At 40.2% G+C, this 17,402-nt stretch overlaps 1 protein-coding gene across 8 annotated transcripts in view; it reads left to right on the top strand.

Moving 5' to 3' along the window:
* Positions 1–3,397: 3,397 nt before the first annotated feature.
* The window catches only part of sun1b (Sad1 and UNC84 domain containing 1b), a 29,287-nt gene continuing 15,282 nt past the window's right edge, over positions 3,398–17,402 (top strand). For 3 of the 8 annotated variants that reach the window (XM_030736769.1, XM_030736765.1, XM_030736762.1), the window contains exons 1-2: positions 6,600–6,666; positions 9,415–9,512. In XM_030736769.1, coding sequence (XP_030592629.1) covers positions 6,640–6,666; positions 9,415–9,512 — 125 coding nt within the window. In that variant the 5' untranslated portion in view covers positions 6,600–6,639. Of the gene's footprint in view, positions 3,550–6,579; positions 6,850–8,743; positions 8,988–9,414; positions 9,513–16,763; positions 16,914–17,402 lie in introns of those variants that run through there. The other 5 variants (XM_030736764.1, XM_030736763.1, XM_030736766.1 and 2 more) reach the window with 5 other exon arrangements.

The raw sequence follows: 17,402 nt of genomic DNA, 5'->3' as shown, positions 1-17,402 counted from the left end.
TCTTTCTTGTTGTTAATGTCTTTAATTTCTCTAATTATGATGTCTTTATCACTGTGGTTGTATTTGTCTGATAGTCACCACAGGACACACACATGAGGCATCTGTGGGTTCTCAGTGTCCAGAGGAGGTATCTTATTATTAGTTATCTCTTCACTGCACATTTCACTATGTGGCTGAAATGTGCAGATAACAATGCAAAACCTACTGGCCCATTTTTTAACACATCTTTGTTAACACAATCAGCATTTCTTTCAGTAACTGTACACATTGAAGAAATGTTTGCCCATTTGCATATTTGTCATTTTGCAGGGTAAATATCTGAAAATCACACCACTCTTTAATATCCTAAATAGTATCCTATAAGGGCTTCCATTCATTTGTTTATCATATAGGAAGGAAATTCATCCATTCCACTGCTGCAGTCATGATACAGAAGAGCCTGTAGGTCTTTGTTATGTGTCTAAGCCAGCAAATACAAAAGAGAGAGAGTTTCTCTGCAAAATTAGTTTTCTAAATAAAATAATGAACACATTTTTATGAAATTACTTTTAGTGCAACAAGGTTTTTTTTTCATGTGCCTTATAAATTGATGTTTTAATGGTTAACAGTATCCCAAAGAATAAAAAAGAGGGGAAAATGAGGACTAGTGAGAGCATTTCAGAAAATGTTTTATAATTTATATTGTAAACACCTGACTGCAAATGAGACAGAGTAGATGCATTTGCCAGCAGGCAACAGACCTCATATGATTTTATTATATTCATAGGATCGCAGGCCAAATAACCACAGATGCAAATGGGAAGTTCCTGTTTCTGACAGAGAAAAGTGAGGGCTTCCCAAGGCTTGCAGTGTAAAACTTACCCCCTAATCAATTATATAATTCATTAATTCATTTATACACACTCATTGTTTGGGGTTTAGTAAATTACTTACAAGAATACCAATGGATCTGTAGACACTGGTCAAAAATATGAGGCCATATAAGGGAAGGAACGGTCACCACCACAACAGATACAATTTAAAGGCCAGAATAATGGTTTATGGTTTGCCTTTCTATGATGTATTTATTATAACGATGTTATGGTATTAAAGAGTGAACGATGTTGCCGGTCTCAGAGTTCGTCGCCTGTGTGCACGGGGGGACCTGAATGGATCGGCTGAGCAATCCGAACATTTTCCTTGTTGTCACGAAGTAAAGCATCAATGTCAGTTTCAGTGAAAGTGCCTTTTGTACCCTGCAACAAAGCGAAATGTTAAGAACAAATTTGTCTAACTGGAAAACAAAGTTCACGTCTCACTCATAGGCACCTTACCTCAAAAGACTTGCGTTTGACCCCCACACATGCATTGGACTCCTCATAGCATAGAAATATATCCAGATTCTTTGGCTCTTTCTTCACCAAAGCTTCATAGAACTGGTCGCGGTGAGACTCTGGATGGGAAGTCAAGAATAAGTTCCTGAATACAAGATGAATTACTTTACATATCTGTAGTTGTTTCATCCTGGCCTTACCTAACAAGTGCATGCAGGATGATGTCAGTTCGCCCTTAGAGACACGATCATTGTGAGGCAGAAGTTTCCCACACAGCCTCCCACTGATGAGGTTTTTAACCAGTGTCTGTCTGCTCTCCACTGGGGCTTCCTTGATGACTTTCTCAAGCTCTGGAAGGTATTCATAGACTGTGACTTGCTTTCCTTTGTACTTACGTTTTGCTTTGTTATTGTTATTCTTGCCAGCCCTGTTTGTTCAGAATGTGCTACTGGGTTATCAGAAACCATTAAAAAGCTCTAAAACAAGCTGAACTGTTGTCCAACATACCTTGTGCGGCTGTTAGACAACTCTCACAGTACACGTCTGTTAAAAATAGAACAGTTAACAGAGACAGTCTCCAGTGGAAACCAAACCGCAAATTCACTGATGACTAAGGAAACCAAGGTGATTGTAGTGTTTACTTACAGCGATCTATCTCTTCAGGCTGCACAGGAAGGAAGAAGGACATACACAGCACAAAAACGGCAATTGTCATGGTGACTATAAGCCAAACATGCACACTGTGAACACCGACGCAGCTATCTACAAACTGAGAAAGAGCACAGTCAACTGCAGTCAAGGCTCAGTCTTCTTCCCTTTCATAAAAAGTGGTTATGTGATCTTAGGGACAATGGGATCACATCACTAGCATTCCACAGGTGGCAGGTGTCTTGTTCTTCAGGTTTTCCTTTTCTAAAAAATATTGCTCAGAGGCTGAGTTGTGTTCTGAAAATGGCTCTATTCTGTGAAGCACACAGTTGAGCACAGTCCTGATAGATGCATGCAGCATTAAGCGATACAAGAGGAATAAAGAGGTACAGTACTTTTAACAACGTGGGGAAATTTGTGCTGAAATACTACGGCTTCATTTGTGATTCATGTTTTTATGAGATTTTACAGCAACACAAAAGAGTACATTAAATACAACTGAAAAGAATGAGTTTCAACATCCATAACAAATCTCAATTGTTAGTCTTTACAAGAAGGGACAGGATTAAAAATGAGTATATGAGAGGGACAGCTCCGCACGAACAGTTTAGAGACAAAGTTAGAATATAAGATAAGTTACAAGATAGCTTCTATTAGCCCCACGGTTGTCACATTATTCTAGCAACAAAATGAATAGAGCTGGAATAAAATAAAGAGCTGCAGCAATAAAAAAAACAAAACTATAACCCATAACAATGGTGCTATAGAATAACAGAGAAAAATGTACACTATGCAAGGTAGAAAGAAATATAAGATAAGGTGTATTTGTTACATGCACAGTTATACATGGTACAATGCACAGTGAAATGTATTTTGTACCTGCAGCCGCTAGTAAGAAGTAAAAATATATAAATAAGAATAAAATGTGCAATTCACACAAGATAAAAATATCTAGGATAAAAATCTAAACTTCACTGGTATTTACACAAGGGTATGTTATTGCAGCTTTGTCGGTAAGTGCGTGTAAGTGCAGAGCACAGTATAGTGCCTGTCAAACAGAATAGAATCATTTACATATTGTGTAACAGTCCAGTTTAGGGCTCAGAGTTGAGAGTTGATGACTTGTGGATAAAAACTCTTCTTCAACCTTCGGTTTTGTACAGTGAATAGGTTAAAGTTGCTCGCTGTGACAATAACAGTTCACCTTGAAAAGTTAGTATTAAGCAGACGTTTAGTTAGAAGAAGGAAATTGCGCGCGCGCGTGTGCGTGTATAAAAATAAATCTTCGCAACTACATGTGAAACTTTTAATTTTTCAATGTGGCCACTAAGTGATGCTGTTTTAAATCGAAAATCATTCCTGGCGGTTGAATGGGCTTCCATATATGGTCATTTTCACCATATAAGGACAGACGCTGGTGACGCGCGTACCGCAACGGAAAAAGTGACCGTGTGCGGGAAAGGCGAACGTTAGAGCTGGGTGCTCTTCTCAGGAGCGTCAATGTGCAACTGTTTTGGAAGCTACAACCAACTTAATGAATCAATTACCCACGAGTTTAGCCTCAATAACCCGAAGTCGCTCTCAACATGTGAGTACAGTCTGCTTTGCGAGCGGCGCACGCTGGTTATGCGCGTGTTTTCCGAGCTGTCACGAGAAGATACATTTTATCTCCACTCTTAAACTTGCTGTTACTCTTGTTAATGTTTTCTTGTGTGGCGGAAGAACCTGTTGTATCTCTGTGGTCTATTTTGCTGTGCAGAGTTTTACTGATAGGAAACATTGCGTGCAGAGTTTTATTGGTAGGAAACATTGTGTTTTGTTTTTGTTTTGTACTGTAAATGACGCCTCTGGGCACTATCAGGACAAACAAGGTTAACTTCTCTTTTTTTTTCCATAATGGTGATTTTGCGCAGTTTTTCTGTTAACTGAACATCGTCCCCCAAGAGCTCTAGCAGTCATTTAAAAGAAGCTGTTATTAAGTAGCTTTGCAAGCAGCCATAGTTGAACTAACCTTTAGCAAAGCCAGGGAGTCCATGTGAAGCGAGGGGCTTCCCAAGTGTACACTTCCGTTTTCGTAGGAAGTGGCCGCGCACTCGGACTCCGCTGTCTTTTTGTGGAGTTAAACTGCCTGGATTTGCGGCGGTCAGTTCTGTTTTGTGTGCGGAGGACATTTTGCCAGTAGCTGTACTGTTCTGCACAAGAAAATCTATCTCCTAATCTCAAACGCCCCTACACGAGTAATAATAAACAGTTAATTAATGATGAAACTGGGTATAAATAGACTTGTTTAGATTTTAGCAGTGGCCACGTTTTGTCACCCCTGAAGCCATAAGTCACAATAAGTATCGAAAGCTCCTATTGCTTAATCACTGCTGCAGTTCAACTGGCTATCCAGCAGATGGCGTCTCACTCAAGCCCGCATGTGGATATAGATTAAGGTGTCTGATATGCGTCTGTGGAAAAACGTCTCCTTCAGTTTAATATCTGCAGAGAAGTCAACCCATGATGCTGAATGATAAACGCAACCCAGCCGTCAAAACACACATTAGATAGAACACATTTTTTTTTTTTTTTTTTGGATTCAAAACTATGAGCGCAGTTTTTGTCTGTGTAGATCTTTTTGTAGTTAAAAATATCAAAACTAAAAGTGCTTGTTGGGTAAAATGGCGTCTTTTCAAGGTTTTACATTTTTTTAAGTTTTGAGGTTCTTGAAGATTATACTTGTTTGTTTTTCTTTCTAACCCAGAAACTTTTTAATCACGTGCAACAAGGTTTTTTTTTTCTTTCTTGGCGTCATTCAAAGCATAATGATACAAATTAGTGTGCTGACTTCACACAAATTCCCCAGTATACCTTTGCACAACTCCAACTAGAATGAAACGTATCTAAAAAAAATGGTACGGTCATATGTCTTCATTATAAAATCAAGCGGTTTGGGGGTGTTGGGCGATTTTTGCCTAATACAAATTGAGAAGCTACAGCGGATCTCGTGTATTTATGGAAAGAGTTTAATGGTTAGGTTGAAACTGGAATCGCCTTTATTGTAATTTTTTCCTTCTGCTGTGAATTGGGCTGTTTTTTATTTGTTTGCTGCACGCCAAATTAAAAGGCGATGAGGTTCTTAGCAGTGTGATTACTCGTGAGCCGGATTTGGCAGTGCGACTGGCTTATTGTGATAAAGCTTGAGTTACTCTGCGGTGTTTGAGTCTCTGTTGTGAACAATTTTTATTTTTTATTTTTTTTGGGGGGGGGGGGTCAATTTTCTTGTCAAATTTTCATTACTCTTATTCTTTTGCTAAAAATGAAGCAGTGTACTTTACTTTCACTATGTACTGTATGAGCCTTGTGATGCACTGAGCTTAATAAGGCTCAATAAAGTAATAAAGATAATCTTTGACTTTTTTTGTTTGTTTGTTTTGCATGTAGAGAATGTGAGATCTACTTTAAAAATTGGTGGTTGGTTTATTCTGCACTGTTTGTTTAATTATGAGTATTTCAGTTAGTTTATTTCCTCCCATGTATATCAACAAGCCTCTTGTACCCCTGTACTTATTCCCTCTTTATCTGCTCCAGCATCAGAGTGAGTGGCCCAGTTTTATTTCCTGCCAAACAGCAGGTATGCTCACTCAGTGGACCTTCCCTTGAAAATATTGGTTTGGATAAATGGCTGTGCATGTATTGCATTTATGGTCAGTTTTTTTGAGTCTGTTTATGAGGGGTCTTCTGCTAAGTTCAGCTGCAAATATGCAACCCAGCCAGCTACTTGTTTTAGTAATGGTGAAAGAACACTAGGAAACGCGTGCAGACATGCAGACTTTTCTAAGCAATCATTTGCTGAATAACACTCCTTTTGTGAGCAATGTTGGTATTAGTCATTGTGCTGTTTCGACATGACTGTAAGCACAGAAAGCACCTTAATAACTTTTTTCTAATCCTACTCTAGAGGGTTTGTAGTAACAGCACTGCAGCAGGTGCCAGCGTTCACCTTTTACTGCAGTCTTAAGCATTAGTTCAAGTTTGTTTATGATGCTGTAAAAAAGACAGGACCACTTCTCAAAACTCCGTGTCCTGTTTTTAATACAGTCATAATGATTTGTTTATTCCTTTTTTTTTTTTTCTCATCTCACTTCCTTTACCAGCCTTGTCAGGATTGTTTGTTTTTTTTCACTTGTCACCTGCTCTTCCTTATTGTGGTCACCTGTCTTACTACATGTAAGGAATCTTCACTCTCTTTTCACTGTTCACATGGAGCAAAAATAACACTGGTGGAAGAAAGTGCTTAGTAATAAGTCATATTGGGGGCAGTGAACAAGAATGAACCTTATTTTAATTTTATAATGTGGAATTACGATTAAAAAAGCTTCAGCCGCGCTGGCATAAATGTATTCAGCATCCTTTTAATGGCAGGTGTTATGCAGGGATTTCCAGTTTCTATTGAGGACCCCCTCTATGCGGTTCGACTTAAACAAAAGCGTGAATCCGGTCAGTTCACGGAGCATCCAGTAGTAGCTCACCAGATGCCGTTGCAGCGCCGCTTTTTCCTCCAATAGATTTAAAGTGTGTGCTCTGGCCGACAATGGAGGTTCTGGGAGTGGGAGGATCAGCTCGGCGGTGATCCTTCTGGCTTTGTTACGCCCGGGAAGCCATTTTGGAAATCAGCTTGTTGTGCACTAGCATAATGCTCTGTCGCCACTTGCAAACTTTGGTATCTTTCTGTAAGAAAACAACGTGAAGGATTTGTGGGTCCGCAGCAATAAATAACCCTTTGGGGTTTCGTGCGTCGGGATGCTGGCGGAAGTTTGCGCATGTTCCCTGATTGTGTGTGGATCTTATTCCTTTGGATTACGCTCTTAAAGAATAACAACATACATGGAGCCTAACCGCGCGGGCAAGTTGACACGCTGCTTTGAATAGTATATTATTGTAGCAACAATCTTGTACAGTGAATGCGTCTCTGTATTTTTCTTTATTCCGATCTTTGCTGCGCTCCTTTGCCAACAACTGTTTTGACAGTGTGCGCAATCTTAGGCCTTATTTTCTACAGTCTTTTTATTACATCGACATTATTGGAGGTTAAATGTATTCTCGGAGATTCGAAGTGACCAATAAGTGCGTGTTTTTACGGAGAAACGTCAAGTTAACCTGTATGATAATATGATTAGCGCAAGCCTGTAAGTCAGTGACGGCGCTGTCTAGATGCATCCAGCATCTAAATTTAGCAACGGGCAACGTACGAATGTAACGGGGCTGATGTGTCATTGGGCCTGACACAGTATAGTTATAACATGAGTTATAACATATGTGTTGTAACCTGCATCAGTCTGAACGGCTGTTTTGACAGTACCTCTACCAGTCACAAGACTCAGCTGTTTGCATCGTTCGTCGCACAGAGTTTGCGTAAAGGAGGCAGCAAAAAAAAAAAACAAAAACGTGTGGCGTGAAGCGCAGTACTGTGGGAAAAGTGTCACTGTGTTGCATCTTGCATGTTTTAACTTTGTGTCTGTGCTTTCTCGTGTTGTTGTTCAGTTTGTCTCTCGGTGGATGAGCTCGGTAGTTGCAGCGGCAGTGCGCCGCAGGAGAGGTTCAGATTTAATTTCGGAGTGTCCACATTCAGCGTCTGTCTCATGAGTCAGTGCGGCAGTTGACATGTCGGGGGAAAAAATGAACTAATCCCGGCTGAATTTAAGTAGTCCCCTTGGCTTTTGGGTATTTGTTTCCGTTTATCCCTCTTTTCGGCTTGGAGACTTGGATGTGGATTTGAATCATGATTAAGATTATGTGTTGAGATTTTGGTGGTGGGCTTTAGTCATGGCCATCTGTTTTTATTCTGCTGCTCTGTCTTTGATTGAAATGTTGAGCAGAAGTTTGAATCAAACTGCCTACAGCGGCATGTTGACAGATTAACCCGTTCTGGCACACAGTAGTTGCATCAGTTACCTCATAGAGCAAGGGTCACACTTTTTTATGAAATCCGTAGCTCAGTTCACTTGCTGCTTTAAAGCCAACATTGTTGCTGTCTCCGGCAATATTGTCTGCCATGGTGTACTCTACATTTAACTGGCAACAATTTAACAGTTTATGAAGGCTACATATTATAGTACACCTGTTATGCTTGTCCTTATTTTCTGTCATAAACTTACACTTACAGTGCTGGATTCTCATAATGAACATTGCCTCATTTCACATAATGAGGTCAGCATAATGTGCAAGTGAGCCAAAATCTCAGGCTTCAGGGTGCTTAAATAAGTTGATGCTGGCAGTTTTTTTATTTATTTTTTTCTTATTTTGGCCTGTTGATCTCATTCACCTTTTGTGTGTGAGGGCCAGGCAGTCGACAGTAATGGCACTAAGATGGCTTGTTTCAGACTGGATGGACTGCAGCTGTGCACCACAGCCCAGTATTTGAACTGTGAATAAGGCAGTGCAGCTCTAGAAAGGTCCGAGAATAAAATAAGGAACCAGAAATGAGCATATCGGGTCCACTTTAATACTGAATAATAATAATTGTCATTACTTCTGCAGCCACATCCTCCAAAGATACTGAACTTATTTATAAAACTGTTCAAGAGAGTAAGAATAATTTCAGGGCTGTTGCAGCACTGGACTGCATTAGTCTAGTGTACCTGAGAAACTGTCAACTGTGACTATGTTATGGTGACAAAGTATATGTACACCCAATTCACACAGTGGAGGTTTCACTATGAGAAGTCCAGCCCTTTGGCTTCAGGCTTTTCCCGCCCATTGCCTTAAAAAAAAAAAAAAAATCAGCCCCACCCCTTGGTGTTTACTGGGTTTCATAATACTGAGCTTACTCAAGCACTCACTGTAGGAGTTGCTGCCCTGGTGAGGAGTCCTCTTATTACAAAGAGAAGGAGGATCGTCATTCTGTGGCCTGTCTCTGCCAGCCTTTTCCATCAGCTGCTGCCTGTTTTTTGTCTGGAGGAGAAGAGTCGAGTCATTCACTACAGCTTCACTGGTGTCTGTAGCCTCTGTCATCTACCAGCCTGAGCCAGCATGCAGGAAGAGGTTGGCCAACTCTCAGCCACAGGCAGAAACACAGTAGTATTGTTGTGTTCTGGAGGAAAAGGAATGCCCAGCAGCTCTCATTAGGAGCTGCACTGTAACATGGCTTTACAGCACAGTACTTACTGATGATTGTGTTTTCTTGGAGAGCAGCCCAATGAATGGAGCTTGTCTTGATTTGGGAAGAGGCAGGAAATTTGCTAGTGCTGTGTTATTTCATAAGTGTAGACACAGTTCTGAATCTATTCTTGAAATGCAGTTAAGCCGTGGCACAACTCGAGCTCATTATTTCTGCCAGAGACAGACTGATCAAAGCGGTGCATGTATTTTTCTGCTTGTGCGTGTCTGTGAAGTTAGTCTGTTCTTGTTGTCCTCTGCCGTGTTAGCTTTGGCTAAAATAGTCCTTTGCCTTGAATCTTAACTCTTGCAGTCTAAACAAAGAAGAATGAACATGGATTTTTCCCAGCTGCACACATACACGCCACCACAGTGTGCTCCAGAGAACACCGGCTATACTTACTCTCTCAGGTGAGACCTTAGTGCTGCGCTGCAGTAGGCTCGCTGCAGGCCCACAGCATTTCATTCACACCTTGCATGTCATTTGTGGCTGCCGGCAGTAAAGAGAATTAATGTGGAATGGGGCAAAATTGACCTTGAGAGCCTGCTGATGCATTTTAATCAATTTTAAGACGTTGAAAGTGTTGTCTCATTCAGATGCTCGATGTTCAGTTTGCATCATGAACAGAGTACGCTTTTCACTGAAGCCAAACTTTAATGCTTATAAAATGATTTACTGGTTTACTCATTAATGGCTTGCATATTTTCTCAGACGTCATTTCCTTACTGTCAGTGTGCTGACTTCATGTTTTAAAACAAAATCTTCAGAAGCATTGAAGACACTGCATTGTTTCTAGGATGTTTTTCTTTTCTTTTTTTTTTTTTTTTCCTTTTTTTTCCCCCCACTTGCTTGAGCCCCTCGTTCTCTCAGCTGATTCAGAGTTGTGATTATGCGCATGATTTGCTTTTCATTTAAAATAGAAATGGCTTCAATAATAGCAGCTTGAGATTTTTAATTATATTTGCTTTCAGTGCATTTCTGCTTTTGAACTTGGGGTTTTTGCAAATCTGTGACTGTAAAAATATCTTGTGGTTGTGGTTTTGATGAGTCAGCCTCACAGTTCAGTTGGTAGTTGGGAAGCCTTGCACAGAAATGTACTCTAGGCTTGTCTGTATGTACTTTTGCTATAATCTAGAATCAAGGTGCCTCGGCCCATTTACAACTTCTTACATTTTCTAGACATTAAGAGAAGAAGTCAGTGTCATGTAACACCAGCCTCTCCCACTGTGGACCTCTTCCACACATTGTTTCTTGCCATTCGTCACAGCTTCTGCCGTGGGTGTGGTCGGCCTTACATCAGCAAGGTATGTGGAGGAATGCGGTTATCTTTACTCCTGTCACCATTTGTGATGACAGCTTTCAGAACAGAGGAGCGTTTGGGTGTGCAGGCCAAGAAATTAAAATCAATGTGCCCTTTCTGGCTTGAGGCAAAGGAAGAGTGATTGCATGACTTTTAGGAGCCTCTCTTTTAAGTGAGAGTATGAGTGTCTTGTTAAAAAGTCAAGTTTGAACAGAGACCCCCTCATTAGGTTTACAGCCATTCTTGCAGAAATGCTGATCACATTGTGTGCAGTGCCGTCAGCAGACCCATGTGCTATTTGTGTTCGCAGCTCTTGTATTTTGTAGGTGGGAGTGGTATGGATGCACAGCGGGAATCAGTCGACTGGATGTTATGTTGAGAATGTAATCTATGATGCTGTATTATAATCTAAATGGCAAAATGTTAATGGTCTGACTTCAGGTTGACGACCTTATGCACATCCACATGTGAAGAGGTTTGAATTGAGTTGATTTTGGGTCAGGATTGTGGCACACAGGGTGTGTTCAAGCAGTGTGAAATCCATTCCTAGTAATAAGTTGAGTCACACGGGACTGAGGCAAAATAAGAAGAATGTACAAAAGCTTGTTTGACACCTCACTGAAGTCTGCAAGGTGGACTGAAAGGCTCAAACAAGCTAATCGTGTTCCTTTGAATGCAGTCAGCTGGGTCGCTATTAATGAACCTCACAGCCATGGCCCCGATCCAGGGATTACACTAAGTTTATGCTTCTTGACTAGCTAGTTGAGATGTTTTTATTAGCCTGTGTCTACTGCTGCTGAGAGGCACTAAATGCTGCATTAGCTCCTTGCAAAAAGCTGCAGGTCAGACCTCATGTGTGTGCATGGTCTACAGTGAATACGAGAGGAGCACAGAGAGGGACGGGGTCAGGTGACAGAAGCCGTTGGCCCATCTGTTGTCAAAACTCAAAAGAGCAGAGACAAGTTTTGTAGCAATGAATAGTGCAAGAGGAAGAGAAGGCCCACTGTCACGTTCTGTTTCCCTCCACGCTCAGCTGTGCAGGGCTCCCCTCTCAGCAGGGTAAGCCTATTACAACATGGACCCATCCATTTTAAATAATACTGTAAATACAATGAGGAGAAACACTTACATAGATTTATCACCAAACAAGGTTTACATTAGTAAATTCCCCACTTCTTAGATAACTGATATAGATGTAGAGATAGAGATATATATATAGAGAGATAAAAAACAAAAGACAGGATTTTTTTGTTGCACGCTCAACAATCCTGATAAGAAAAGCCCAAAAATAGATGCAGCATTTTAGATGAACAGAATCAACTTTCTGCAGTTTTTAACCAGGATTTTTCCTCCATTAACATTAAAAAAAAAAAAAAAAGTAATTAAAAACAAAACAAAAAAAAAACAACCTTTTGACATAAAAATGCAAAAGCAAACCAAAACCATGCTGGCCAATCTGAAATGCAGAAGAAGTAGTTCTTCTAAAGGTCCTTATTCAGTGTCCTCAAGCTGTTGACAAGAGGGAAAAAGAAAAAGGTACTCTTTGAATAATACCCTTTTGTATGTGTGAACAGTAATTATTCAGTGGCTGTCAATAAGCGAGAGCCCAAAAATTTCTGTTTAGTCTGTCACTGCTGCTTATTGTTTGGTCCGTGAACTTTGGTCTCTTTCCTTTTTTTTTCTTTTTTGCCATGCACGATTTTGTGTCTGGAACTTATAAAAACTAAATAATGCAGCTACTTCTCTTATTCTGTTTTTTTTCCCTTGAAGCATGTGATTAATTTCACCATTGATTGATTTTGGTTTCAGAATATCTTGAGGCTGAAGTACAAAATACCTCGGAGTTCATGTTAGATTTTATTTTGAAATATTGTTTGGAACTGGGTGGTATTTATGTGAGTTCTCAATTTATCTCCTAGAAATAATAATATAGGCTAAATCCTCTGTGCTTGTTCTGAAGCTTTTTTGGTGGAGAGATGTACTAAAACAGATGGAAATATTTAAATTTTGAATTTCAAAAATAACATCATAGATTTAGTATTTTAGTTTCTGTATATTTACAGTCTAAACTCCTTTTTCGTTTTTTCCTTAACTGGACAAAATTGGTCTTGAATTTAATATAGAAATGCACGAGAAATGGAAAGCACTTCACAGTCTGTGACTGAGAATGAAGCCGCACCACCTCCAGAAAACAACTGACTACACCCATGCATTGAAGGCAGGTGTGTGTGTGCTGAGTGTTGACTCTCAGAGACCCTTCATTTTTTATGAAAATGGAAGTGGGTCAGTAGGGCTGGGGCTTCTAGTTGGAGCCTTTTTCTCCCTAAAGTGATAGTTGAACTGTGACAGTTGTAAGCAGCAGTCTTGATTGAGTACTCTGATACTGCACAGGGCTGTCGGTGAACATCAGCTACAGATGAGCAATAAAAAAAGATAAGCAAAGTATGACCACAGCTGAGTAACAAAACTTAGAAACTCAGCCTTCTGGCCATACAGTTTTTTTATACAGATTTAAACAGTTTTTTTTTTTTTCTTTTTCCCATTATTAACGTGGCTAAGAACAATAATACAAACATAAATCTGTAAGAGGATATGAAATACATTTTCTCATATCAGATTACACACTAGCAGTACCTGTTAGTCCTGCAGGACGAGGTTCGGGGATACCACCGGAACAGGGTGGGGCTCAGTGTGCTGAATGTCAGCTGGACAGTTGTTCACTGTGCCGTCGCAGTTGTTTTGACATATGGTTTGTGTTTCACTACATGCACCGCTGCTCAAGTGCCAAGTAAATGACAGCAGCTGGATTTTCAAGAGGTAGTATACGCTTTTGTTTTTTTCTTGTGAGTGTTATCCAAATATTTCTGCAACAGTTCCATGTTTTAAACTGCTACCACTGCCATGAAAGTAGAAATTTGAACCGGAAATCTTCAATGCATGAGGAATATGTAGTTGAATTCTGCATGAAAGAAGCATTTCTGGTTCTGGCCTGTGTTGTTTTCTTGCATTGCGGCATCTGTCTGTGGATGTGGTAAATATCTAGCTCCGGCTTGTCTCGAGTCCCTCTCGAGCCAGTGATTTGTTAAGAACGGTCTCCGTGGCAGCAACAGCAACATAAATTGGCACACTGTGATTTTGTAGCACAGATAGGAAAGGACACCACACAGCGGGGAAGAGGGGAGGTATGGTCTGTGGGAGGGAAAATGAGGGTGGGCTCAAATGATCCTAATCACAGTGCCAAATCCAACCCACCCAAAGATATTTGGATGGAAATTTGAAGACTCTCTGCTTGCTTCCAGACTCTCAGATCCTGGCCTCTGGTAAATATAGGCCTCGGCACTTCAAGGACTCGATTTAGTGAAACAGGAGGGGGGGGGCTACATTTGTGCTCTGATTTCATATTTTTCCCCACAGACTTTTAAAGCCTTTCACAACTGAATTTCAGAGAAGAAAAAAACTGAGGAATATAATTTGAGCAAAAACAACACGGTCCCATAGTATCACAGGGAGGAGATTTGAATAATGGAAACAAAATACTGGGTGAGCTTCAGCCCAATTACAGCATCCCAAGTGTCTAAAGTAGTTTGTTGCCGCACCAATCTAATAACCCGTGGAGATTTACATACGTTGCAGTTGCCTCAATTTTGCTTGGACTTGCAGCACTCTCAAAGAACACGTTTTGTGGTGTGCACAAGAGTCGCAAGTCAGAAGTGATGATTTATAATGATTGGATTAAAGAGCCAGCCAAAGAAATTTTTGTTTTTTCAGATTGCAGATTGAAAATGGGATAAATGTAATTTAAAACTCTGTCTGAATCCAGGCTTTTTACATTTTGAAAGTGGTGGTTGTATATAAATGTTTTTTAATGTTACATGGTAGGGCAGGTATGTGCTGGGTAACTGAGGGAATTTTTGTTTGGGTGACTTTAAAGTAGGAGTTTTTATTTTTTCTGAAAGTTTAATTCAGGCCAATGCCAATTTTAATTTTTGTGTGTGTGTGTGTGTGTGTGTGTGTGTGTGTGTGTGTGTGTGTGTGTGTGTGTGTGTGTGAGGGTATAAACTTTCTGGCAAGCTTTGCAACCGCACTTGTGGTTACCACACTGAGATTTACAGTCCACATGGTTTTTGTAATCGTGTGTGTGTGTGTGTGTGTGTGTGTGTGTGTGTGTGTGTGTGTGTGTGTGTGTGTGTGTTATTGAGAGACAGAGGCTGCAAATGGTAGTCACAATCTTGTTCCATGATGGCTAGCTGATCTTACTGCAGTGGACTTCATTAGGTCCTGCTGTGATCAGCTTCTGAACGTACTTACATATTCTCTCCAGCAGATCAAATGTGTATCTTTGGGGTACAAATGCTGCTGTTTTTTCAAGTGCAAGCAAATTCTGGCTGTGTAGATGTAAGTGTGAAATAACATTGTTCAATACTGCAATGAGGATTCAGCTTAACAGGGTTTCTTACTGTGTATTTAAAGCTTGGTTGCCCGCTGGGCCTGAGGTTAAACCCCCTCACCCCACCCACACACCAGGTGGATGCACCAGACATTTTTCTTTTTCTTTTAGGCGAGAGCTACAACTGTTAAATTAGTTTCTTGCCAACTGTTCCCTACAAGCTCATAAAAAAACTACAAAGAAGTTAAAAAGAGATTAAGGAGCCGGACAAATCTTACAGCATAATCCAGTTTTATTAGTTTAGCTGATATTTGCCTACATATGTCCACTAACCATACAAAATAATTTGCTATATGTAAGCAAAGTTAATGAAAAAAAGTGAGTCCAACCCCTTAGAATCAGCTTTCTTGGGCGATAACTTGTTTTTCACAAAACCGTGTACAAATGTATTTTTATATTATCAGTATTTTTCCAAATTCCCCTCCAAGGCCCTCCAAGTACACAGGGTGCTTTATCAGTTTTTCATTTGTTTTGTTTTGTTTTTGTTTTTTTTCCCAGCATTTTTGAGTGCTAATAACTACTTTAGTAGAGGAGATGTTCACATGAAAAACACACTTACGCTCTAATTGAAAACTGCAACCATAAAAAATTAACACACACCAAATGTCAGAATCTAAAGCCAAAGTCTCATTTTTGGCCAGCACAATGTTTTACATAACCAGCTCTGAGCAGCAATATAGTGGGATATATCATAGTTTTAATAGCAAAACTGCAACAATTTAATGTCTGAGTAACAGAATGAGGCATTGGTATTTTACATGCTGTGTGTCATCCCATCACAGGCATTCGTTTACAGTCGGTTTATTGTATGTTCTTTATAGTGCTGACTGCTGAGTGATGAATCATATTTTTATAAACACTGTTTGAATAAGTTAATTGTATTTGCTTGATGGTAACACATCTTGTGTATTTTCTTTGTGATGGGATTTCATACTTTTGCATACACTATGCAAAGCAGGCTGAATGTGGGAGGCTCTTTAGGGACAGGAAACAAATTTTAGCACTGGGGGTGTCGACTCACCTGAGATGATGTCACGGGAGTAATTGTTTCGTTTGATTTGGAGGGATTTGTGTCATGGGATAGACATGAAAACAAAAAGAGTTGGTAGCTGCTGTGACTTCTGCTCTGCCATATAAGGAAAAAAAGTTGTGTTTTTGCTGTTTCTGTGGAACGATGTCTTGATGAGCAGAATCAGTGGAAACCGGTTGGTGCTTTCATCCCATGGACAGATGCTTTCTGGATGACCCGTGCTTCCTCTACCACTGCTTTGTACTGATCATGCAAAGTAAACAGACTCATCCTGTTGCTTTTTACACCTGTATGAATGGCTGCAATTCAGTCATCTGTGTCTGGAAGATCATATCACTTTGTTCTTAAAAGGGGCATAGAAATGTTTTCAGTGATTTCACTTGATTGTGGGCTGAGCTTAATGAACTTGTTCTTTAATAAGCTATAAGAACTATAAACAGTTGATTTGCATAGTAACTATAAAGCAAACTTAAGCTGGTTAAATGTAGATTTCAGTCTGATCAGACTGAATGCACAGTTGTGCATTGTAAGAAAGTTTGGCTGTGCCCACTGAGTGTGGGAAGATAAGCAAAGCTTTAGTGTTATGTAAGGAGAGATTCCAGGAAGCTGAGTGTCAGGATGGAAGTGTCTTCTCTCTATTTACTGCATGGCTCTTCATCTGTGTCTTCTTCGCTGTGTCCATCTCTATTTTTGTCGCTGATGTGGGCCGTGGAAGCCGCCTGGGAGAGAGAGCGGCACACGGATCAATTTGGATAACCAGTGAGATGAATCGCTTGTTTTTAAACCTGATTTATTTATTTTTTTTGCTGAAGGAGGGGGTGGTAACCAGCACTGTTGGGAGATAATAGCCTTGTTTTGTTAAAATATGCAGGTTGTGTGGCGTTCCAGGTAGAACAGAAGGTTATTGTGATGTTTCTACCTGACTGGAGGCTACGCAGACAGTTTCCTCATGCACACACCCCGCTCTGCCCTGCAACGCTTGGTTCCACACCCCACGGCAACGTTACCAGTCAATCCTGAATCGCTACGCTCTGGTATGATAAACACACTTGTGTATCTGTGTGTTTGTATAAACATGAAGGAAATAGTTTTTTCTTTTTTGGGCTGAGAATGTAACCTGGAAACAACAGTTATTAGTTTTAGCAACTCTGCAGTTGCAGCTGCTTTGTGTGGCAATAAGATTTTCTCACTGTGGATGGGACTCACTGGATTAAATGCTTTCGTGCTTTAAGAGATTTGTCTGAGTTTGGGACTCACAGCTGATTTGCAGACAAACGCTGGACAGTCCTGCAGCTATTTTCCATTATTTAAATTTCAAATTTGAATGAGACAAACAGTGATGCAGGTGTGATGGAAAACTGATTGTTCTTTTGATATTCAGTTCACCTGTATTATGGTACACACTAGTTTCTCACACCTCTGTTTAGGCTGTGTCCAGAAGAGTAGTATCTAGTGAAGCTCTGCTGTTTGGCAGCATATATGTATTCTGCTCTTTTTCAGGGAAATCAGTGCAATAAGCATAA

The sequence above is a fragment of the Archocentrus centrarchus genome, chromosome 8 (genome assembly GCF_007364275.1).
Source record: "Archocentrus centrarchus isolate MPI-CPG fArcCen1 chromosome 8, fArcCen1, whole genome shotgun sequence".
NCBI lineage: Eukaryota > Metazoa > Chordata > Actinopteri > Cichliformes > Cichlidae > Archocentrus > Archocentrus centrarchus.
Note: the sequence above shows the minus strand (reverse complement) of the source record. Positions and strands in the feature narration are given on the sequence as shown.